Consider the following 25,972-nt stretch of genomic DNA (forward strand, 5'->3'; position numbering starts at 1 on the left):
TTGCTTCTCACATTTAATTTTTGAAACACACCCTTCGTAAGAATTGTCTTTTTTACTAAAAATAAGACAAATTTGTATAAAATTTTAAAACCTAAAGAGGTGTTTGTTTTAAATTTTATAATTTTAAAGAATGTCTCTTTATAAATCTTAAGACGTGTTTGTATTTTTCACCAAGTTCAAGACGAACACAAAGAAAAAATTGATCATAAATTATATACAAATTTTTATAGAGGAAATATGAGAGAAAGGAGGTTTCAAGAAAAGTAAGAAAGAAAACAAAAATATTTTAAATTATAAATAAAATTTTAATTTTAGGTATCATTAACATTTTATTTTTCTTAATTTTTAATTATATTAGAACAAATTCTAATTTTTAGCAATATTTGACATAAAGAGAAAATATAATAAAAAAATTTTCCTAACTATAATCCATTTCATTTCTTTTCAAAATCCTTGAGTCAAAAAAATCTTAAGAGATATCTGTGAAAATTTTACAAAGGTCTATTTCAAAATCTCAAGAAAGGTTCATACATTTTGCTAAATTTAAGAACAAAAAAAAAAAAATCGATCACAAATCATGCCAATTTTTTTTATAGTTTTGAAATTTAGATAAGAAGAAAGAGGTGGATGGGGGGAGGGGCAGTTTGGGAAAGAGGGGAGGGGGGAAAAGGTAGAGGTGGCCGCAGTTTCTAGGAAAGAGCTTATTCACGTCTACCCGTACGGTACGAGTAGGACCTGCTGGGAACGTGCAAATGGCCGTACTCGTCCGTCCATCCGTCCGTCTCCGATCAAATGAGAACCACTGGGCCCCACTGCTACGCCCGCATCACGCGCTCTCCTCCCTCTATCTGATCCACACGTGCAGACCACTGCTGCGTCCGCATCACGCGCCCTCCTCGCTCTTCCTCTCAAAAAATTTTATAATATTTAATTTTATTAAGTGTTAGTCAACCATTATTTATATGTGAAAAAAAAATTATTTTTAATTATAATAAAATAATATTTAAAATGATGTCTATTTAATAAATTAAATTAAAAAAATTGATTAATATCTTGAAAAATAATTAAGTGACTCAAAAACCTAATTAATTCTTAAAGTAGTTGGTATATCGGTTTAATTGCTTTAAATCAACCAATTATGATCGTCATAACAAAAAATTATTATTATTTTAAAAAAAATTATATAAAAAAATAAAAATTACTTATAAATCATAAAATTACTACCTAATAATTATAATATTACAAAATGTTTATTAGATATATTTTTTAAAAAAAATTAATGACTAAAACATAGAGAGTGAAGTGTCATTTTCTCAAAAGTACCTAAAATTTATTAAAGGCATTTATTATTATTATTATTATTATTATTATTATTATTATTGGTTTTGAAGATTAATTTTTATAAGTAAATAAAATAATAAAAAAAGGATGATATCATAGAGTTGCAATAGGGCGGAAAATAATTAATTACTTTTTAATATTTAAAAAATAACAAATTTTAAGGCTAGGTGCATTTTTGTTTTTACATTAAAGAATATATTTTATTTAGACTTGAGTCTGTGTCTCCCCAACCGAAAATGAGATTGTCAATCAAATGCAATGGATCAACTAAGTTTTACCCGATAAGTAAAACATCGAAATGGAGAATTTGCCGCAAAATCAAGAATTGAACCTTGCACATGTAGTTAGGGAATACATTGTGCATTGAAAGGGCCAACAATGATTTGACCTTTTTACAAAACAAAATATTTTATATTAGAATACTCTTCTTGTTTTTTTTTTTTTTTCCTTTTTAAAAGAATTCATTAAATGAAATATTTACATTAAATTATTTTAATGTAAATAGATATATATATATACATATATTATAAAAAATTATATAATATTTAATAATAATGCTACCAGCTTGACAACCTGGATATAATAACATTACCAATTCAATCAACCACCTAATCGACCTATCGATCCAATCAATTTGACTAACTTGGTAAGCTCTTTAATCACTAGTTTGAGTCTTAAAACTATAGCACTAGTTCTCTTTTTTTGGGGGGTAGGTGGGGGTGGGGGTGGGGGGGTTAATTGTACATATGTTCATCCTACGACCTTTGGAATAAGAGAGGATCATTCTCCACATGTAAATCTATATGATCCATCTATATCATGAGTGGCTAAATATTAAGGGCCCATTTAAATTAAGAATTTTGTTTGGGGAAAAGAAAGTAAAGGAAAGGAAAATAAGGAGAAAACTTATTTTCTCTTATATTTTCTTTTTCTATTAAATACAGTCAAAAATAAATAAATTATTTTAATATAACTAAAAATTAAGAAAAATTATGTGTAAAATCAAAATTTTATTCATGAATTTGATATATTTTTTTTATTTTCTTTCTCAATTTCCTTGATAACTAAATATGAAAATTTGGATTCCTTGATATTTTTCTTTCCTCTCCGTATATCTTTTAAATTCCAAACGGAGCCTAAATAAATATGATTAACAATTATGATATGTTTCGTATGCGCTACACGCACACGCGTGTGTGTATACACGCAATAAGTAGCCTTTAAGTTCCTTAGCAAAGAAAGATGAATACCCAAAGCATAAATGTTAAAAAGATATATTGCATTGAGTTTGGAAATTATTTTTTTAATAAATAAGAAAAAGATAATCACTCCATCATTTTAGGTGGTTATAATTAATTATTTTGTATTATTATTTTTTATTTTAAAATACTATTTTTTATCACTAAAGATCAATTACCACACATGCATTGGTGTAGACAACCTATTTTGCCCAGGACTTTCTCTGGCAAATAATTAAGCTTATCATTTTCCCATTCAACTCAAATTCATATAGTATCTTATGGATATTCATTTTTATACAATTTAATAAATAAATAAATAAATAATACATGAAAATAAAATTACAAAAAAAAAAAACGACTTGTGGGTCAGCTCCTTCATGCTTGCACTTGTACACACAAGAAGAGAGTTTAGTTATAGATTCGTAATTGCAAATCAAAATCAAAATCAAAATTAAAACAAAAAAAAGATCAATCAATCTATTTTAATATGATTGGTCAATCATCAGGATTAGTTGGGTTGCTTTCCTCGTTACTGGAAGAGAGTGAAGAAGAAAAAAATGAGAGATTGAGAGATTAAGGTTTGAACTTTGAAGGTGAGAAGTTGGACGTTTAGCACATTGGGAGCTTGCTGAACTTTGGATTTCAAACGTAATGAGAGAAAGAAATTGGAACAAAGACAGCAAAGCAGAAGGGGCTATAGGAACTAAAAGGTTAGTACTTGTTTTTTTCAATTTTGTTTATTTTAAGTTTGGGATCAAGTGGTTCATGAATAATTCAGGAATGGATTCAAACAGATTTGAAAATTCAAAATTCGAAGGAATTAGTAATTTCCAAAATTAAAGTTCGAATTGGATTTTTAAAAATTTTGAATGTAAATTCTTTGATCCCCAACATCAAACCTGAGAATTTGACCCGAATATGGGATTTTAACCCAACAACCTAGTTCAAGGTATCCAAACCCATGTCAAAGACCCAGACCCAAATGACTATACCCAACCCGGGGACCTGGGTCAATTTGATTTAGATCCAAATCCATTTACTTGAAGATTCTGGATATGGATTGAATGTAAAACCCAGGTCAACTTTGACCTAGGTTCATTGACCCTGGAATCCAAGCTCATGCTAAATTGATCCAATCCATTCACAACCCAAACTGAATTCCATTGGGCCCAAACCAATTGGCCAAGCCCCAATTGAACTTAAACCAAAGCCCCAAACTAGGCTTAACCTAGTTGAGTCGGCCCAAGATAAGCCTAGAGACCCAATTAATTCAGGGCCCAATTGGGCTTGCCTTAGCCCAATTTTTTACGACTTAATTGACAAAGTCCAATACCTAACCAATAACTTTACTTACCTAAGACCTAATCATGGTCAAATTAATTTCGCCTTCACCTTAAACCCATTTGGTTCCACCTAAGGAAATCAGAGAAACCTCAAGCAAATTAAATCGAAGCACCAAAAAATTAAAATAGAGATAGGAAAAAGAAACTTTACCTTTGAGTGGTTCGGATTTGTGCCTTAAAAGAGCTTGATGCTCTTTGTTTTCTCAGTGTTGTGCAGATCAATGCACAGTAAAAACAAACGATCTTACAATGCAGCAACCAACAGTAAAATATACAGAAAACACATTCATGCATATTATAATGAAAGCAATAAAACAATGACATGAAGAATTACATGGTTCGGCAATGCCTTAATTCACGGGAGCAAATGACAGTGAATTTTTACTATCTTGTGTCCAAAGACACTGAGTTACATCATACGACATGCATATATAACCCTCCCGAAGGATTTCCCCCCGAAACCCAACCTATCCAACTTCTCAATTCAAAATTTGAAAACCAGCGCTGAGTAACCGAGCCAAACCGTCAACAATTTATGACATACTATCGACGATTTGAAGCCAAGACCAAATAGTCGATGTGAAACATTCAATGTAACAACACCAAAATCAGTCATTTGTTTCTTAGTACCTGGAAAAACTGTTGACAGTTTCCTCCTGCATGTTAGCTTTAGTGTTTTCTACCATGTTTTCTCTTTGTACATGTATTCCACTCAACATATGAGTCATATATTATGACAATCTCCATCTTGGCGAATATACGCCCCTTGGGAGAAAACTGAAAACATAACCCGTTGCTCTACATTGGGACAATAGGTTGGGACCGCCTCTCGTCCAGTAATTGGAGACATTCAGCAAATCCAAGCAATTCTTGAACTTATATATGGTCATCGGCTTTTTCAAGATACCTGTTGCGTTTTTAGAAGTGTGAACTTTATCAAGCACAAGTTCACCTAAAAAAACCAACTCCTAGATCCTGCGGAACCTCACATATCTATATTGGGTTCTTGCATGATACACTTGGTTCTTTGCCAAATAGATGACACTCTAACTATTATAACGCAGCTGAACTCCACCTTATTGTATACCCAACTCCTTAATTAAACCTGTAAGGCACAATGCTTCCTTGCCAATTTCGGCGACTTTCATATACCCTGACTCAGTTGTTGAAAATGTAATCAAAGATTGTACCATGGACCTCTAACAAATAGGTCCTCCCACAAGGGTGAATACATACCCCGTTGTATACCTCCTGTCATCCAAATCTCCTGCATAATCTGCATCAACATATCCTACAACTGACGGATCACTTTGTTGCCTTCTGACCATGATGCCATAGTGAGAAATACTCCGTAAGTATCTAAAAATCCATTTGACGACATCCCAATAATGTCTACCCAAATTTTAAAGAAACTTACTTACCACGCTGACAGCTTGTGCCAGGTCCGACCTTGTACATACCATAGCATACATTAAACATCCCACTACACTAGCATAGGGGACCTTTGACATGTCACGAATATCATCATCTGTCCTTGGGAAGTGAGCGGTAGACAATTTAAAATGATTTGCTAATGGTGTACTTACTGGTTTTGCATTAGTCATGATATACCTCTCCGATACCTTCTCCACATAGCTGCCCTAAGATAACCACAATCTCCCTGCAGTTCTACCCCTGTGAATCGTCATCCCAAGAATTTTATTAGTTGCACCCATATCTTTTATGTCAAACTCTTTATTTAATAGAGTCTTCAACTGATTTATCTCAGTCATATCTTTCGCAGCAAGTAGCATGTCATCAACATAAAATGGCAAAAAAATAAGAGAACCATCCTAAAGAAACTTCTCATACACACAGCAATCATACTCACATCTCCTGTAACCTATACGGATCATATAGAAGTCAAAACGTTTGTATCATTGCCTCAAAGACTGCTTCAGCCTATAAAATGACTTTTTTAGTTTACAAACCAAATGCTTATGTCCATGTTGACTAAACCCTTCTGGTTGTACCATATAAATCTACTCCTCCAAATCACCATGGAGAAATGCTATTTTTACGTCAATTTGCTCCAATTGCATATCGTAATGCTCCACCAATCCCAACACTACCCTGATGGAAGTCTGTCTAACCACAGGGGAGAAGATTTCATCATAATCAACCCCTTTATTTTGTGAGTATCTCTTTACTACTAATTGTGCCTTGAACTTCTCTCCTTCCTTTTCTGATACTGCTTTCTTCTAGAAGCTCCATCAAATCCCACGTTTGGTTCTTATGCAATGACTCCATTTCTTCCACCATAGCACCTATCCATATACTTTTCTCCTGGTTATGTACCTCCTCTTAAAAAGTAGTTGGATTCTTACAACTGGTAATGAGAGCATAAGACACCAGTTCATCAAATCCATACCTAAGTGGTGGCCTGATAGTGCGTCTAGGTCTTTGTATAGCGATATTGTCATCCTCCTAGTTTCTCGAGCTAGAACTCCCTGCATTCTGAACACCGCCATCATTGCCTTGAGTCTCTAACTCCACCTACACAATATGCTCATTTCTACTCCAATTTTCTAGAACTCGTTTCTCTTCATCTTCCTATTGAGTATGCTTCACCATGACTTTTTCATCGAAAACCACGTCTCTATTGATCACCACCACCTTGTTTGCCATTAGATCCCACATGAACCCTTTCACACCTTTCTGATATCCCAAAAAAATGCAACGTCTAGAATTTGCATCAAGCTTTGATCTCTCCTCACTAGAAATGTGCACATAGGCTAGACAACCAAATACTCTCAAACTAGAGTAATATGTCGCATTACCTATCCATACCTCCTCTACAACTTTCCCCTCTAGTTATGCCTTTGGCGATCGGTTAACCAAAAAACATGTCATACTCACTGCCTCGTCCCAAAAGTTCTTTGCTAGCCTTGTATTCAATCCGAGACACTGAGCTCTCTTAGCTAGAGTTCGGTTCATCCTTTTTATCACACCATTTTGTTGTGGTGTATGACGAACTATGAAATGTCTCCTTTTGCGATGCTCCTCACAGACCTCCATAAACCTCGAATCAGCGTACTCGATTCCAGTGTCTGACATGATGCATTCAATTCTCCTCCTGGTATAGTTTTCCACCTCATCTTTCCACAATTTAAACCTAACAAACATCTATGACTTGTGCCGCATAAAGTACACGTAGACCTTCTATGAGTAATCATCGATAAAACTCATGAAGTACATATGTCCGCCTCGTGATGCTACTCTCACCGGCCCTCAAACATTCGAATGAATGTAGTCAAAAATACCCTCCGTCTTATGAGTGGTTGTTTTAAAATGCACCATGTTCTGTTTCCCAAGAACACAATATTTGTAGAAATTCAGCCTACATGTTTTAATACCCTTCAAAAGATTCCTCTTATGAATTTCTTTCATCCCATGCTTACCCATATGTCCTAATCACATATGCCACAAAACAATATTATCTAACTCAGAATCTATGGCTGCAGCTCCACCTACAACTCTAGTACCCAACAGTGCATAGATATTTCCCGCTAACTTCTATCCTTTCATCACCGTTAGAACGCCTTTACACACTTTCATAACCCCACTTTTAGACTTGTAACTAAATCCATTACAATCCAAAGTGTCTAATGAAATTAAACTTTTCTGTAAACATTGTATGTGTCTTACATCACATAATGTTCTTACAACACCATCATGTATTTTAATTCTGACTTTTCATATTCCAACTATTTTGCATGAAGTATCATTTCCCATTAGAACAAAACCAGAATTAACTAACCTTTAGGTGTTGAACCATTCTTTATTTGGTATCATGTGATAAGAACATGCCGAATCTAGGATCCAAGAATCAGTAAGGTGATTTGACCCCGGTGAAATAGAAAGCATATCACCATCACTACTCTTTAAGTTTCCTTCTTCAACTACATTCGCTGATTTTGAAGAACCCTCTTGATTCTCTGCATTCTACTTCTTCCTTTCCGGACACTCCGATTTTATGTGCCCCTTTTTCCTGCACTTAAAACACCTTATGTCCTTCTTCTTCTTGAACTGCGATAAAGACTTATTACCACTTGATCCATTCTGGAACTTGCTTCTCCCACATTCCTAGTAATCCTTTACCACAAGCCCTTCACCTTGCGAAATGTCATCACTGACTTTCTTCCTCTGATGAAAACCCAACAGAGCGCTTGTTACCTCTTCCAAATTCAGGGTTTCTTTGCCCTATGTCAGAGTAGTAACCAATTTTTCATACGTATAAGAGTCTGGTAGGGGATTCAATAGCATCAGTGCCTTGTTTTCTTCATCAAACTTCACATCAACTCATATCAAATGACTAATTATTTGATTGAATACATTGATGTGCTGGTTCAAATCCAAACCTTCTGTCATCTTAATCCAATACAACTTCTACTTAAGATACAATTTATTCGTTAGAGACTTAGACATATACTGGATTTCAAGTTTCTGCCAAACAGTCATAGGAAATTCCTCATCCTTCACACTTTCCTATTAATCTATATTTTAATATTATGCGTGGGTCGCATAATTGTACACTAGAAATTGACTAGAGATTTTGGCCTAACAAGGCTTTCACATCTTGTTTTGACGATAACAAATAAAGGATAATTAAACTTGTGTTGTTCAAGTGATGATGTTTCAGGTTTGATTAATGCACAAAGTTTAACGCACTAATTTTGAAGATCAATTTTGCACGTTGGTCTTATTGTTAGTGTCTAGCGATGCTAAGGTGACCCCAAGCCAACTGCCCCTTCAATCAGATCCATTTTGTTGACCCACCCATGTGGGTGCATTTATTCTGCTTGGGAAGTTGTAGCGTCGTGGTGCATGCGTAGCCTCGAGCATGCATATTTCTTTTATTGCTGCTCCATCTCAATGTTCCTCTCTGATATATATATATTTGTACACTGCTTTGAAAAGCTGTGAGTGTGTATAAAAATATACAGAGAGTAGAACGAAGTGAGCTAAGTGTGTGTGGCAGAGAGATTAGTTCCGAAAGTTGAGTTGAGTTGCATTACTCCTCCTCTTTTGTATCTCTCTTATTGATCATACAGTGTGTTTCCCTCTCTTCCGTGGACGTAGGCCAAGTTTAGCCGAACCACGTATTTCTTTTGTATTCGTGATTCTGTGTATGTTGTGTTTGTATTGTTGGATTCATCTCCTTACCCCATAACAACTAGTATCAGAGCTTGGAAAGGGTAAGGAGCATTATTAAAAAAAATAAATCCGTGCTTACTTTCGGGTTCGGCGACATCTAGACGAAGCTCGAACAATAGTGGCAGAGGCTTCATGCACCACCATACCAGCTCCTCGAGTTGCTTCCTCGTGAAGATCGCGCGCAACTGTTAATCACGTCGGATCTTTCAGCTGCGAGTGATTGCAGCATCTAGTTGTCTAGTGTGTGAAGAACACTTTTTTTTTTCTCTGCGCAAAGGCAGAGACGGAGAAAGGTGAAGAGGAAGAAGAATCTTCCATTACAAGTCATTTAACAGCAAAGGTGTTTTTTTTTTAATAAAAAAAAAAAAGGTGGTCACATCTTAACTTTTTTCTTACACATTATAATTGATTTGGAGTTCTTTTGCATTGGAGAAGTAAAGTGTGCAAGAAAAAAAAATGTTTACACACACCACATCCAATTTGTCCACATCACCAGTAGGGCCCACTGCCATATCACCAGTGGGGCCGCCTGCTATGTCATCTGTGGGGCCCACATATATCGAGTCATACTCATTCCTAGTTATTTTGGTCGTTTTGGACGCATTGGTGTAGTCGATTTTGCCAAAATCAGCCTCTAAGTTGTTGTTTTATAATGGATGACAATTTATCTAAGTTTGGCATGGAGAAATTTGACGGCCGAAACAATTTCAGTTTATGGCAAAGTACAGTAAAGAATATTTTGATTCAGCGTGACTTGATCAAGCCGCTAATCGGAAAGAAGCTAAAAAATATCAAAGATGATGATTGGGCAGAGATGGAAATGAAAACGGTTAGTACTATCTGTTTATGCCTGTCAAATGAAGTTAAATATTCCGTGTTAGATGAATCATCACCTGTTGAGCTATGGAATAAATTAGAACAGAGATACACATCAAAATCTTTAACAAACAAGCTTTTTTTGAAGAAGAAACTCTATTAGCTAAACATGGAAGAAGGGGTAAATATTTTTTATCACATAAATGATTACAACAAGATCATGAACTAGTTAATGAGTCTTGGTGTAAAATTTGAAGAAGAAGATAAAACACTTCTTCTCCTGGCATCTCTACCACCTTCTTATGATAATCTTATCACAGCATTGCTTGTTGGTAAGGAAACCTTGAATTTGGAAGAAATAATGGTTTCACTACAGGATACTGACACCCTCAGAAAGCCAACTATTAACCTCCAAGGGCGTGCCTTGGTCACACAAAGTGAGAAACAGATCAGGGGCAGAAATCAAAACCGTGGAAGATTGAGAAGCAGACGGTCCAAATCAAGAGTTCCAGGAAATTCCAACAACACTCGGAATAAAAAGCAAATCGAGTGTTGGAATTGTGGTAAGATTGGCCACTACAAAAATCAATGTCGATCCCAAAAGAAGGAGCCAAAAAATAAAACCAAAGCAAATGTCACCTCTTCTTTAGGAGAAGGAGATGTACTGTTATGCTCTTTGGAAAGGAAGGGAGAGTCTTGGGTATTAGTGTAATAACTCGAAAAAAAAAATTAAAGATAAAAAAAAAAATTAAAAGTAGTTATTGATTAGTTAATCGGTTAAATATTATTAAATTAATGTATTAAATAAACAAGTAAAAGAAATAGTATGGAAAAAAATTATAATAATAATAATAGTAAATTTAAATTAAATTAAATTAATTATTAATTAATTAAATATTATTTAATTGAATTAATAAATTAATTAAACGTTATTTAAATAAATTAATTAAATAAATTATGTGATGGGTATATATATATATGATTAAAGTAATAAGTATATATATATATATATATATAAAATATAAAATAATGTAAAAATAAAATTAAATGAATTGGATTTCAATTTGAAAAATTGAAATCCAATTCAATCTTACCTCTCAGGATCTTCTCAGAGTCTGCGCCTGGTTCAATCTTCTTCTTTGTCTCCTACTCGTCCATCCACTCCTCCATCCCCGCCTCTCTCTCTCCCCTCATTACTCGACGAATACTCAACCGATCGGGAAACGGAAGGAGTCATTGGGTTTCTAACTCCGCCACCGACATTTCTACTGGAGCGAATTTGTCATGGGAGCTGCGTAGGCACCACTCCTGGGGAAAGGTATATTTTCCCTAATTTCTCAATTTCTGGTTAAATCTGTTGTTGAATCGACGATCAGGTACCACCACAGGGTCCTAGTCATCGTTGCAGTCATTTTGACATAGATAAATATTTAATTGGGGTTTTCTAGGCCCTACTCCAAAGTAAGAGTAGGATTTGAAAATTTTGGCAATTTGGCTAAATTTAAGGGTATATTTATTTATTTAAGAATTATGACCCTAAGAAATATTTAAATAATATTTTATTCAAGAATAATTTATTGGAATTAGGATTTTAATTTTAGGATCCGGGTGAGCGCCGCAGATATTTTTCGGAGTCCCTATTGACGTAGTTCAAGAAACCAGGTAAGGGAAAAAATATATATTAAATCAGAATTTTTATGAATTTAATGGAAAAATAAACTGTATTATATGTATGTGTATATGTTTCAGTATGGGTAAAATGTCAACTGTTTAAATTATTTTTTTTTTCAAGTTTAGGGCTGTTTATTAGATATGTATGTCTGAAAATGAACTGATGAAAGTGGAAAAAAATTTTTAGAATATTTATATAAGACATGAAAGGTATTTTTAGTATATAAACATTAAATATTGGTTAGCTTATTTTACAAGCAGTGTATGAATTTTACTATTAAATTGTGTGGCATGAGAATCTGTGCAAATATATGTTAAATATATGAGATGCAGGCTAAGTAAGTAAAACCATGAAAATAAAATATGATATGGACAATGTTGCTTGTGTGTGTTAATGCAATCATGTAAACAGCTGAAAAATGCTGGGTAAATAGCTGAAAGATGCTGGGTAAAACAGCTAAAAGTGGCTGGGTAAATGTGTCACAGCTAAAAGTGGTTGGGTAAATGTGTCACAGTTGAAAATGGCTGGGTAAATGTGAAACAGTTGAAAGTGACTGGATAAATGTATAACAGTTAAAAGATGTTGGGTAAAACAGTTGAAAGATGTTGGGTATGAAATGAAATGAAAAGGGAAATGAATAAAATGGAAATGAAATGTGCAATGTGAACAATGTAAAATGGGAAAGAGTCACTTAAAGTGAAATGTAATGCAATGTTAAGTCATGAATATAAACAGATGTGTATGATTAAATAATGATAGAAAGAATGATGTATTATGATATTAGAAGTATGTATGTACATAGAACATGTTACGATTGGGCAAGGCGTACCTTTCGCCTAAGGGCTTGCTGAGTAAGGCGAGTACACTAGTAGTTTCAGATGTGGCAGTAGCTGTATAACGCGTTAGGGCAGAGGGAACCTACTTGTATGGGCGGGTAAAATTCCTTATCCTTAGGGCCTTTGCCGGTAAACTATTGTTGAATGCGTGAGTACGAGATCAATTTAACACTTGAGGGCTTACTGAGTAAGGTGAGTGCTCTGGTATGTTTTAATTGTGACCTTAGGGTTACCTAAGTATCAGAGCAGAGGGGTGCTACCTGTATGGGCGGGTAATCACCCCTATCCTTAGGTAATCTCGTGGGTTAAACATTTGTATGTTTTTTATTAGGATCAGAAAATGGTTTCAAGAAATTATGATAATAATTTGCAAATATTATAAAATGATATGTATAATCTCATGATGACCACACGCTGAGTTTAATATATTGTTTCTTCCCTTACTGAGATGTGTCTCACCCGAATATGAATTCATTTTTTTCAGGATTTCTCAGGATCGAGCTTTGAGAGTTCGAGATTTTATAACATTTTTGGAAGATATAAGAAAAAAGGTATATTTTTATGTTAATTCTTATATATATATATATATATATATATTATGTTTTATATCTTTATGTTTTAACTCAGTTATGAAAGGATAGTTGTGAAACATACTGGTATTAGTGGATAATGTTTTGGAGACATGTATATATTTGAATACTGGTGGATGATTAATTTATTATGGTTGGTAGTTAAAATTAGTAAACTCTGGTATTATGTTATATGGAGATTATGGTTATATTTTTCGCTACATATATTATGGATTATGAATTATTAGGGATTTTATCAGGTATAATGCACCGGACCCAGGTTTAAGGGTTCGGGGCGTTACAATTAGACTCTAGAGCCTCGATTCACGCAACAGGTAACAAAGAAATGCTTAACAAGTATGTACCCAGAAATCTTGGCAATGTTTATCTTGGTGATGACAAACCTTGTGAAATTGCAGGAAAATGAGAAGCGAAAATAAATTTGACAGGTACCACTTGGAGTTTAACTGATGTCAAATATATCCCTGATCTCAAGAAAAATTTAATATCTGTTGGATAGCTTGCAAGTGAAGGTTACACTACAACCTTTTGTGGCGATAGTTGGAAAATTTCCAAAGGCGCAATGACATGCTTGCGCGATAAGAAAAATGGTACTCTTTATATGACCACAGATGCTTACATGTCAATTTCAATTGTGGTAGGGAATGAAGATTCAAACCAATGGCACCAGAGACTCGATCACATGAGTGAGAAAGGATTGAAAATCATGAACTTAAAGGGAAAGATATCAGGTCTCTAGTCAGCTAATATTGACCAATGTGAAAGTTGCATCCTTGGCAAACAGAAAAGAGTCAGCTTTCAAACATTCGGCAGAACTCCAAAGAAATAAAAATTAGAGCTGGTGCACACCGATTTTTGGGGACCGAGCCCAGTTTCATTCAAGAAATCCTATTTCGTCACCTTTATTAACGACCATTCTAGGAAGGTATGGGTTTATTTCTTAAGACATAAATCTGAAGTGTATGATGTTTTTAGGAAATGGAAGGCCATGGTGGAAAATGAAACAGGCTTAAAAATCAAAAAGCCAAGATTAGACAATGGTGGTGAATATGAAGATAGAGAATTCAAAAGGTTTTGCTATGAACATAAGATCAAACTTGAAAGAACCGTGCCAAGTACACCCCAACACAGTGGCATTGCAGAACGAATGAATAGAACCTTGACTAAAAGAGCCAGAAGTATGCGATTACAAGCAAGTTTACCAAAGCAGTTTTGGGCAGAAGCTATCAACACAGCTGCTTATCTAATCATCCGAAGTCCATCAGTACCATTGCAGTTCCAGTTACCGGAGGAGGTATGGAGCAAAAAGAAGGTAAAACTTTCACATTTAAAAGTTTTCAGTTGCATTGCTTATGTACATATAAGTGATCAGGCTAGGAGCAAGCTTGATCCAAAATCTCAAAAATGCACATTTGTTGGATATGGTGAAGATGAGTTTGGTTACCGCATTTGGGATGATCAAAACAAGAAAATAATTAGAAGTCAAGATGTTGTTTTCAATGAAAAGGTTATGTACAAAGACGCGACATCATCAAGTAATCCCGCACTATATAACCCTAATATTGTAAAGTTGGATGATTTCACTAACAGCAACGTGGCACAATAGACTATTGATAATTCTCAGACAGGGGAATCTATCATAGAGGAGTGCTCTGAAGCACCACAGACTCCAACTCCAACTCTGACTCCTACTTTGACACTGAGGAGGTCTTCCCGACCGCATGTACTAAATAGGAGATATTTGGATTACTTGTTACTAACTGATGCAGGTGAACCAGAGTGCTATGATGAAGCATGTCAGATGGATGAGGCTAGCAAGTGGGAACTCGCCATGAAAGATGAGATGAAATCACTCACCGACGACAGGACTTGGGAGCTAGTTAGGTTGCCCAAGGGAAAAGAAGCTCTTCAAAACAAATGGGTGTACCATATAAAAGAAGAGCATGATGGTTTGAGAAGATATAAAGTAAGACTCGTGGTCAAAGGTTTCCAACAAATAAAAGGTATTGACAACTTAGAAATCTTCTCACCAGTTGTGAAACACACAACCATTTGGACAGTTTTGAGCATTGTTGCAGCAGAGAATTTCCACCTCAAGCAGTTAGATGTTAAAACTTCTTTCCTCCATGGTGATCTAGAGGAGGAGATATACATGCACCAACCTGAAGGTTTTGCAGAGAAAGGCAAAGAAAAACTTGTTTGCAGGTTGAATAAGAGTCTATATGGTTTGAAACAAGCTCCAAGGCAGTGGTATAAGAAATTTGACGGCTTCATGCAAAAGAATGACTACCGCAAACGCAACGCCAATCATTGTTGCTATTTCAAGAGGTATAAATCAGGTTACGTAATTCTTTTACTTTATGTTGATGATATGCTGGTTGTAGGATCAAATATGGACGAGATCAAAAAATTGAAAAGACAGTTGTCCACTAAATTTAAAATGAAGGACTTGGCTCCAGCAAAGCAGATGCTTAGGATGAAAATCACTAGAGACGGGAAGAAGGGAACCTTGCAGTTGTCTCAGGCCGAGTACATCAGGCGGGTTCTCAAAAGGTTCAACATAAGTGATGTTAAGGCAGTTAGCACACCATTAGCTGGTCATTTCAAGTTATCAAAGACTTAGTCTCCAAAGTCAGAGGAAGAGAAGAAAGAAATGGACAAAATGTCATATGCTTCAACTGTAGGAAGCTTAATGTATGCCATGGTTTACATGAGACCAGATCTTAGTCATGCAGTGGGAACCGTCAGCAGATTCATGTCGAATCTAATAAAAATCCACTGGGAAGCAATAAAATGTTTCGATATCTCTGAGGTACAATTAACAAATGTTTATGCTTTGGCAAAAGTGATTTGACATTGCAGGGATACGTAGATGCAGACTTTGCTAGTGAAATAGATTACAGAAAAAGCACTATTAGATATGTTTTCACAATAGGTGCTACTACCGTTAGTTGGGTATCACAGATTCAGAAAATCGTTGCTCTATCCACTACAGAGGCAGAGTATGTGGCCATGACAGAAGCGAGCAAAGAGATGATCTGGTTAGAGGGTTTGTTAACAAAGTTGGGTTTCAAGCAGGTAAAGAGTGTTTTGTATAGTGACAGTCAGAGTGCTATATACTTGGCGAAGAATTCAGCATTCCACTCAAAGACCAAGCACATTGGACTCTGCTATCACTTCATCAGATCTCTTCTCGATGAAGGGATATTAGCCGTTGAGAAGATCCTTAGCAGTCAAAACCCAGCAAATAAGTTGACAAAGACAATGACTAAAGAGAAATTGGAGTTATGCTCAGATTTAGTGGGTCTCCTAGATCTATTGAAATCATCCAGAAGTTGATCCCTGCATGTGCACCTTAGCAAGGGGGTGCGGGCACTCTCTCTCGAGAGTGCGGATGCCTTGAGTCTAGGGCGAGGTCACAGTGTTGCAGCATCAGATTAGCGGACACTTGATTGCCCCCACATATTTGGAGGGGGTGATTTGTTGACTCACCTATGTGGGTGCATTTATTTTGCTTGGGAAGTTGCAGCATCGTGGTGCATACGCAGCCTCAAGCATGCATATTTCTTTTATTGCTGCTCCATCTCAATGTTCCTCTCTGATATATATATATATATATATATATATATATATATATATATATATATATATATATATGTACATTACTTTAAAAAGCTATGAATGTGTATAAAAATATACAGAGAGCATAACAGAGTGAGCTGAGTGTGTGGGGCAAAGAAATTAGTTCCGAGAGTTGAGTTGTGTTACTCCTCCTCTTTTGTATCTCTCTTATTGATCATACAATGTGTTTCCCTCTTTCCCGTGGATGTAAACCGAGTTTGGCTGAACCGCGTATTTCTTTTGTGTTCGTGATTCTGTGTATGTTGTGTTTATATTGTTGGATTCATCTCCTTACCCCATAACACATTTATCAGTGAACCCCATTTCTTTTCAATCTCATTCTAGGACCTTATTTGGTCCATCTTATTAATTATCATTTGTTTGCACTTTCTGTTATTTTACTTGTCCATTCACACTCTTGGGCTTCGAACTATTGTTTTTATTAGTCAATGACTTTGAGAATGATCTTAATTTATTATAAGCCTAACTCCCCAGGAAAGTCTTGTGTTCGTAAATATGAATTTTAAAACTTGTAACTTTGTGATATAAACAAAGGGTAACACAAAATTATATTAAAAAATTTATCTAAATACATACAATCCAAATCTAAACTTCAAAATTCATATTAAAGTCCTTACGTTGTTTGATGGTGTTCTGTGGGTGCACCTTCCCCATTCTAGAACCCCCTTCCGCATTCTAGAACCCATTTTTGAGCTCAGTTTTGCTCTAGTCTAATGATTCTCCGTCATCTGGCACCCTTACCTTTGATTCCCTTGGCACAGTAACATCACCTTCACTCTTTGAGCCTTGAGTTCAGAGACTCTCTCTCTCTCCCTCTCTTGCTGTGCTACAGAGCCAATGCTCCCTATGTTCCAAGAAATATTTGGTGCTCTACTTGCACAAGTATCACTACACCATGCCTCAAAGCATGCACAAAACTTGGACAATGATGGACTGATAAGAGGGCCTATGCCCCAATAATGCATATGCACGAAGCAAACCCAATATTAAATTATCTTGCATGTTTCTCTGTATGTTCGCCTCCTTTTCTCTTCATAATTTAGTGTTACAAAAATGCTGTCACATATCTCAAGTGATAATTCCATGCTTATACAACTTATCACTACCTTCTGCTGGTGAGTAATTAAAAGCAGGCTGCCTCCTGATGTGTTCTGTTCCATCAGCAGTCACTGCCTCAGCATTCCAATACCAAGGTTGAAGATGAGGTGAAGAAATGGAAGAAGAAAATGAAGATGGATGAAGCACAACAGACCCCCAATCTCTAGCTCCCAGTTTTGCTTCCTTCAATCTTCTCCTAATCAACAAGCCTCCCACATCCTCTTTTCTCATCTCTGATACGCTTCTGAGAATCGAAATGCACAGAAGAAGTGCAAAAACTGCATCTTCCTCTGGCAATAGTTCCACCAGCAATAGCTTCCAATTCAAAAGAGCAGTTGCCTTCCCAGTTGGGTTCTCTTCGGTGTACCGAACAAGTGTCAAAAAGCCCTCTTCTTCCTCATCTTCTTCTGTGTCTTCTTCATCCTTGTTTTGGTCTCTTTCATCCTTACTCCCTGATTTTGTTTTCCATACTTGATACTGCATTTTCCGCCCTTTCAACAACCTTGCCTGCAACAATTAATGGCATTTATTTCAGATGAACTGAAATTCAACTAATTTGCCAACCTAAAAAAATTTTTTCCTTTGAAAAGATAGCAATTTCCTTCTTACCAGTGAATCTGGAGACGTTTCATTTTTCAAGTGAAATACAAGGCCAGATATCGATGTTGATACTTCCCCACCGATCATCAGCTCGTCTCCTGTTGAAAAATTCCACGAAGCTTTCCACTGTTCAGATGGTTCTTTTGGTGTTGCTGTTCCCACCACTTTCTCTGTACTAGATAGCAAATTCAACCAAATTATTAAGGAAAAAAAAAAAGAAAAAAGAAAAGGTAACCTAAGAGCAAGAAGAAAAATCATTTCAGGTTATGAATTTGATTACCAAGAACAGTTCTCTTGGGATGAAGACTTTCAAAGAAGCTCATTTTATGAGTTTCAGAAACAACTTGGAATTTATTTGAGCCCCACTTAGTAGGTGTTTACCCTTATCAGAGAAAACCATAAAAACATTCAAAAGATGGTTTTATAAATGATTTCAAAACAATCATTTGGTTGTAGAGAAAACACCAGAAAGAAAAAGAATAACATAATAAGAAAGCTAAGGAAAGTTGAGAGATGATAGGGAAATCAAGACAATCTTCCTTCATCTTTGCTCCCAACAAGTACTTTAGCTTTTCATTTTTCAAATTAGTAGGACAAGACAAGACAAGTTATTCAATCCTCTCCTTTTTCTTGTCAACCAAATGGTTTAGTTAAGCCCCCCTCATGTTCAGATTCACAACAGTTTTATCTGCTTTTATTTTTAGGTTGCACTTTGCAACCCCTTTTGGGACAACTAATATACGACCATCATGCCAAATATGAAAATTTTAAATATCATACCGGGAGCTCTACCAATGGATCCAGCAACATATGACCAAGAACCTTCACGTATCTCAATGATTCGATCTTGCCATTTTATAGCAGATGGATTTTCACCACCTCTCCTCCAAAACCCCACTCCCACCCTGCACAGATATCCGAGTTCATTCAATCAAAACAGTCCCTCAACAAGAAAACATATGGTAGTGGAAATTTACCGAATCCGAACCACAAAGCATTCCCTTCCTGCATGATCCAAAACAGTGCGAGACAACCACCGGCCTTCTTGAAGCCGATACTGATTCATTCTTAGAATAACATCTGATATCATGGCCCCTGAATCATCCGTGACCCGATCCGGTACACATTTCAACAAGTAAGATGCCTGAACTGGTGGGGTTATCGAAGCAACAACTCTCACCTTTTGATCAACTTCTTTTCCGAGAGTCAGAGGAGTAGCTCGTAGTAGGTCATTCCAAAGAAACACTATAGTCTCTTGCAAGCTACTTCCTTTGAAACAGTGGCCACCCTGGCAACGGAGCTCAAGCATGACTCCTCTGGTTCCAAATTCACAGTAGAGATGCCAAGCCTTTTGCCATGAATCCGTTGAGAAGTTTGAGATGAGTTTATCATTCTTAAGTTCCCTGTGACATCTCACCATTCGGAGGCGCAAGAATTCACGTGTTATATGCTCTTGCATTCCCTTCATCTTTGCATTAAGCCTTACGTACACACAAACCTGTATTGTAGGATCACAATGCAGTCAATGCCACTGTCGCCCATTAGACGGATCTAACTTCAAATTGAAGCACTTCTGGAGTCCTGTGTAGTTCACTAAGTTCTCAATAAAATTGCAAACCAAAAGGTAAGGATTTAAATTGAGAACAAGTGCAAGGATTTTAATTGAGAATGAGTACACTAATGATTCAAAATTTACCTCATTTAAGTCCAATCATTAGTGCCTAAAACCAATAAAATGTCCTATAGTGATTCTAGAACATTCGAATTGAGTTATTATTATTATTATAATTAGGCCAAGACAGAACAAAAAATAAAGCTGCTAAGGAACAAACAATTAAATAGAACCAGAGGTGTGGGAGGAATAACAAGAGATGATGGAAGGAAAGGCTTCAGCAGCAATTCAAATTGAATGATTAGATTAAGCTGGCATTGGGAAGACTTGACATGATATAAACCCTCCAAATGGCTTATGAGGATTTTCTTTCTCCTGCTAGCATAACTAAATTTATGTCAACCAAATGAAATGCAGCTCTCAATAATAAGTAACCAATAAAGAAGAAAAGCTCTAACCTTACTAGTTAATCCAAATACTGCAAAGTTTTTAATGTTCCCAAATTATGAATGTGATCCAATTTCTTCAATCACATTTTCATGATCTTTTATGCTAGTCATGTTTCATTCTATTAAGAATATATTATGTAATTCTCAGCTTATATTTTAAAGACATAATACTAGGAACAAAGAGGCCACAAGACCTGTAAACTTGAAGACGCATCGGCATCATCATAAATGGAAGAGAAACTCTACAGAAACTTAAAGAATTTCCAAGACTGATATCTTTTGGACTTGGCACATAATCACAAGGCTGGTCTGTCTTTTTTATCATTGGAGTCCATCATCCCACTGCACCAGCCCGAATATGTGAACCTGGTTTAATGAAAATAAAATTGACTGAAAATAAATGCACTTGGATTATCCAAAATTGAGATCAATCAGATGGTTGAACCTGGTTTGTTCCCTTGTCCCCAACTTCTGCACTTCTTAGGTTTTTCATATAAAAGTACATAGACAACACAACACACACAAGGGGAAAAAGTAAAACTAGGCAATTGAAGCAGAAGATATGGTTTTCATCTGAAAAATATCAATAGAAAATGCTAGTGTATGGCAGGTCTAAGGCCGGGCATCCCTTCCCCACTTTTGGGGGGTGAGGATCGGTTATCCCTGCTTCTATGTAAAGAGGCTGCTTCCTTAGACTTGAATCCGTGACCAATCGATCAAAAAGAAGCAACCTTACCGTTGACTCAAGGCCCACCATCCATGGTAGGTCTAAAGACTAAACACAGAAAATCAGCCCCAGTCAATCAATGTTCTGCCAAACTCGTAAACGGTTCAGATTAATTACAATAATTGAAAAATTTAGAATTGCAACACTGACCGGGAGTAGGAACCTAGGCACCATGGACTTGTATCCAGTGTTGACATCGAAGTCAGACACCTCCCAGTATAGTGGTGCCTTTGCTGAAACGATCCTATGAATGAACGCCCCTCCTGCTTTCTCATAAGGCTGATCAAATGCTCCTTCCCACAGCCTCTTGGTTTCTTCTACCTCTTCTTCCTTCACGCTTTCCCATAACCCCACCACCTTCCCCATCTCCCCCTCCATCTGCTTCATGTCTTCTGCGTATACTGTAGGGTAGCTCTGCTTTCAATTCATTCAAATTAAATAAAATTACTTGCTCTCTCTCTCTAAAACACACACATACACATAAAGACAGAGAACCCACCTGATGGGTCAGCCACATCAATATAATATCTAAAGCAGGCGCTAAACGAGAAAACGCATCTGCAAATTTCTGCAACAAATACAGAAATCCCTTGTATCTCTGTTTTGCTGCTATTAGGTATACAATCTCAGACACATACGGCTCCGAAAATTTTGAATACAGAAACCTCTGCTTCATGACTTCAATTAAAAGATCTTCGTTTGTGAAATTTGGGGTTGGGAAGTCTGAATCCAATTCATTCTCAAAAGGTTCAGATGGGTATCTCCGAACCCAAATTTCCCTGCATCTCATCAACGCATAATCTTCGTTTTCATCATCAAAGATGTCTGGCTTACCGATGAGCTTCGAAAATCTCGACTCACAGTATTGCCGGTAATAAACCTGAAAAGGGCACAGTCGAATTCGACTTGTTAATCACACTATTGCCCAACTCAACAATCCGTTTGGCTGCTGGGAAACGAAAGGGAAAATAAAATTTTAATCAAATTAAGAAACCCAAATCGGCAAACAGTTGGAACTTGAGTAAATGAGTTAATCAAAGATTTGTTAATCACACTATTGCCCAACTCAACAACCCGTTGGGTTGCCGGGAAACGAAAGGAAAATAAATTCTTAATCAAACTAAGAATCCCAAATCAGCATACAGTTAGGATTTGGGCATATGAGTTTATAATCGAAGATTCAAAATCTTCATTAAATATGTACCAAAGAATTAACCAAAGCATACCGGGTTCAAGGTGTGGCAGTACCAAACCCATTGAATATCAATTGGAGGAAGAACCAAGGGACGCGATAACCCCATCATCAAATCAGAGATCAACGGCATCCAGAGCTCCTCGTACCTGCAAAAGCAAAAGAATATCATGATTTAACGCATCGCCCACCGTGTGATCAGATTACTTTTCGGAACCAGAAGGAAGGGAGGTGACCTTCTTACGGCTTCGACAACGTTGGGTTTCTGGTGGAGCCATTGACACTCGGCCACAGTTCTCAAAAATGATATATGCCTTCTGGCTGCACCCACAAGATCTAAGCTCACTCTCACCGCTTCTACATCTGATACTTCACTGAGGCTTCTCGCCGGCGCCCCGGCCGGAGAACCGGTGCCATTTCGAAACGCGGACATTGTTGGGTGGGTCGGAGGTGGAAGATGGGTAGCTCAGGATCCCTCAGACTCATGGGGTTTATGGGCGTGAGAAGGCGATGAACATTTTTTCTATGTATGGCAAAAAGTATTGCTGAAGCATGAACATTTGTCACCTTCTTCTTTGAGAATAATAAGAGATAAAAAGTATTCAATTGAAACATAAAAATGTGGCTAGATTGATCTTAATTGCTTCCGGACTAGAGTAGAAGAAGAGAAGATTAATCCTTAAAAGAAGAAAGAGATCTAAAGATTCTTAAAGGACTGAATAAAGAATCGTATAAGGAGAAAATCTTATGTATTGTTATGTAAAATGACAATAAGAATGACTTACTTGTTAGCTTTTCAACTACTAATCAAAAAATTGATTACTTAATTTAACGATCTCTCCTCTTTAAGACGCTTTTGATAGATTGAAATTTAGTGTTTTTTATATTAGAAATTTTGGATTCGAAATTTTGGAGGGTGGTAGGTAATATAAGATGAAAACTTATATATATATATATATATATATATATATATAGAGAGAGAGAGAGAGAGAGAGAGAGAGAGAGAGAGAGAGAGAGAGAGAGAGCTTAAAGTTGTCAGTGGGCACCTAATCCAAAAAAAAAAAAAAAATTAGAAGAAGAAGAAGAAGAAGGAGGAGGAGGAGGAGAGAACTCACTCTAACCAAGTCATGAGCTTGTTAACTCTATAGTTTAAGTTCATTTTCGCAAGAATTTTAGATTGGTCAATTAACTTAAAACATTTCCAATATATGTTATTTACTTTGATCGAGATTATAAACAGCACAACTAATATTATAGGATTAGACTGGATTATAGTACGACAAATTTTCTTATCGACTATCTTTTAATTGAATAGTTAAGATGCATATACATCTTAAGTGATCAAACGATAAGTGGTAAATATTATGTTAATACAAGTGGTCATATTGGATCTATTACTAACTATTCAGTTTCTCATGATATATACGTATCAAACAAGTACGAATACTCACATCAACTATTGATTCATTAACTCTCAAATGAGAACAGATTCATTCTATACTTCTATTTTATTATCTTAACTTCCGACAAGATAACATGTTTACAAACATTTTACATGTTCAAGTGTTCAACTTTTCATGTAACCTCCATGTGATAAAAAACAAATGGAATATCACTTGATTTCTCTAAAATAATTTATTATTCTAAAAGATAAACACAATAGCTTAAGAATTTTTTTACCCATTAACAAATCTAAAATACTTAAACCAATTTACCTTTTTTTTTTCCTTTTATTGCCACGTGTCTTTCAATTGGAGCAAGAAATCTCCACATCATTTTGGTTGCCATAGTTTATTGCAAAGAAAGAGAACTACATAAAGTAGGCTCATGAAAGATCCAAATTGTCAAAGGAATCATGACCCCTTGAAGACAATTGCCAATATCTAGTGGTATAACCCAAAATTTGGGTACCATCTACTTTTAAAAGGTGAGGTTGATCCATGTGCTTGGTTTTAATTTTTAATTTTCATGATATCAATTTTCTTTTCAAGTATTGGCAAGCTGGCTAGTTTGGTTGATTTATTTATTTATTTTCTTCCATTTAAAATTCCATTCTACACATCAATTGGTGACTAGAACAAGCAAAGACACCTGGTTAGGTGCCTTTAATGATTGCATTGGCATTATAATATGATCAATTCATAATTTTTTTTTTAAAAAAAAAAATACTATCTTACTCTTTCATGTGTTGGGAGGGTGGTTGAGTGGTATCCGATACATGTAAACAGTAACGTATACAAATTCAGCTTCACCTGATACACTAATGTATACCCAATTCAAGATCGAATTAATATAGAGAGAGGTAATGAAGAACAAGTCATACAAATACAACACCCAAAATTTTATGTGGAAAACTCTCCAATTTGAAGAGAAAAACCACGAAACAGTTAGAAGCAATTCACTAATTCAAATGAGGAAAATACAATAATACAAAAGAAAAACTCTCAAATTCTCTCTCCACACTCAAATTCAAAATTGGCTAACAAGCCTTCAAAATACAAGAAATTCTAAGTTTTTGGAGATGATTGAAAAGAGATGGGACGGACCTATTTATAATCAAAATACGAGTTTTGTAGTATTACTGTGTGGTACTGTAATATTATTGTGTGGTACAATAGTAGTACTATACGATACAATAGTAGTTGTAAAGACCCAAAAAATTAAAATGATAAAAAAAAATAATGGATAAAATAACAAATAAATAAATAAAATGAATGGTGTGGGAAAAAGAAAAAAAAATTAAAAAAAAATTAAAAAAAATTAAATTAATTAAAATTAAAAAAATTAAATTAAATTAAGATAAATTAAATAATTAAATAATTAGTTATTAAATTAAACATTTTTAACGTTAGATTTAAAAAAAAAAACTAATTGAAATAAGATATGTATTTATATATATGTATATAGGTAAATTATTATAATATATAAATATATATATAAAGTAAAAGAAGAAAGAAGAAAGAAGAAGAAGAAGAAGAAGGAAGAAGAAGAACAAGCACCCCCCCCTCTGTTCATTTCTGCGTGCAGCCAGCCACGTCCGTCTCCGTCTCTTTCTCTCTCAATTTCTCAATGAGTTTGCAACAGATCGGGGAACGAAATGTGTCGTTGGAATTCTGGTTCCGCTGCCAATATTTTTATTGGAGCAGATTTTTCATGGGAATGACTTAGGCACTGCTATTGGGAAAAGGTAATTTTTTCCCATTTTCTCAATTTCGCTATTAATATTTGGTTAAATCGACGATCGGACACCACCACGGGATCCTAGTCGTCGTCGTCGTCATTTTGGCGTAGGTAATTTTCCAATTGGGGTTTTCTAAGTCCTACTCCAAAGCGAGAGTGAGATTTGAGAAATTTGGCTATATTTAAGGGTATTATTATTTATTTAGGAATTATTGCCCTAGGGAATATTTAAATAATATTTTATTCATGAATAATTTATTGGAACTAGAAATTTAATTTCAGGGTCCGGGTGAGCGCCGCAGGCATCTTTTCAAGGTCTCTGTTGGTGTAGTTCAAGAAACAAGGTAAGGGAAAAAATATATATTAAATCAGAATTTGTATGAATTAAATGAAAAATAAATTGTGTTATATGTACGTGTAATTTTTCAGTATGGGTA

At 35.6% G+C, this 25,972-nt stretch overlaps 1 protein-coding gene across 2 annotated transcripts; it reads right to left on the bottom strand.

Moving 5' to 3' along the window:
* Positions 1–17,606: 17,606 nt before the first annotated feature.
* Positions 17,607–23,057, bottom strand: LOC131154179 (uncharacterized). 2 transcript variants are annotated; one of them, XM_058106762.1, is made up of 8 exons: positions 22,592–23,057; positions 22,390–22,504; positions 21,663–22,043; positions 21,314–21,577; positions 19,353–19,873; positions 19,156–19,280; positions 18,385–18,545; positions 17,607–18,282 (listed from the first exon to the last, which is right to left on the bottom strand). In XM_058106762.1, exons 1-8 carry the CDS (start codon positions 22,786–22,788, stop codon positions 17,746–17,748), a joined length of 2,301 nt encoding a protein of 766 aa, XP_057962745.1. In that variant the 5' UTR covers positions 22,789–23,057; the 3' UTR covers positions 17,607–17,745. The 2 variants fall into 2 exon arrangements, with proteins under 2 accessions (XP_057962745.1, XP_057962746.1); XM_058106763.1 differs by lacking the exon at positions 17,607–18,282 and having other exon boundaries at positions 18,386–18,550; positions 22,592–23,003.
* Positions 23,058–25,972: the final 2,915 nt, after the last annotated feature.

The sequence above is a fragment of the Malania oleifera genome, chromosome 4 (genome assembly GCF_029873635.1).
Source record: "Malania oleifera isolate guangnan ecotype guangnan chromosome 4, ASM2987363v1, whole genome shotgun sequence".
NCBI classification, from domain to species: domain Eukaryota; kingdom Viridiplantae; phylum Streptophyta; class Magnoliopsida; order Santalales; family Ximeniaceae; genus Malania; species Malania oleifera.

Coding starts and splice junctions, on each gene's coding strand:
- LOC131154179 (XM_058106762.1), bottom strand. CDS start 22,788: ATGTCCGCGTTTCGAAATGGCACCGGTTCTCCGGCCGGGGCGCCGGCG. Junction 22,044..22,389: donor ACTGCCACACCTTGAACCCG/GTATGCTTTGGT, acceptor TGCCCTTTTCAG/GTTTATTACCGGCAATACTG. Junction 21,578..21,662: donor TGATGTGGCTGACCCATCAG/GTGGGTTCTCTG, acceptor AATTGAAAGCAG/AGCTACCCTACAGTATACGC.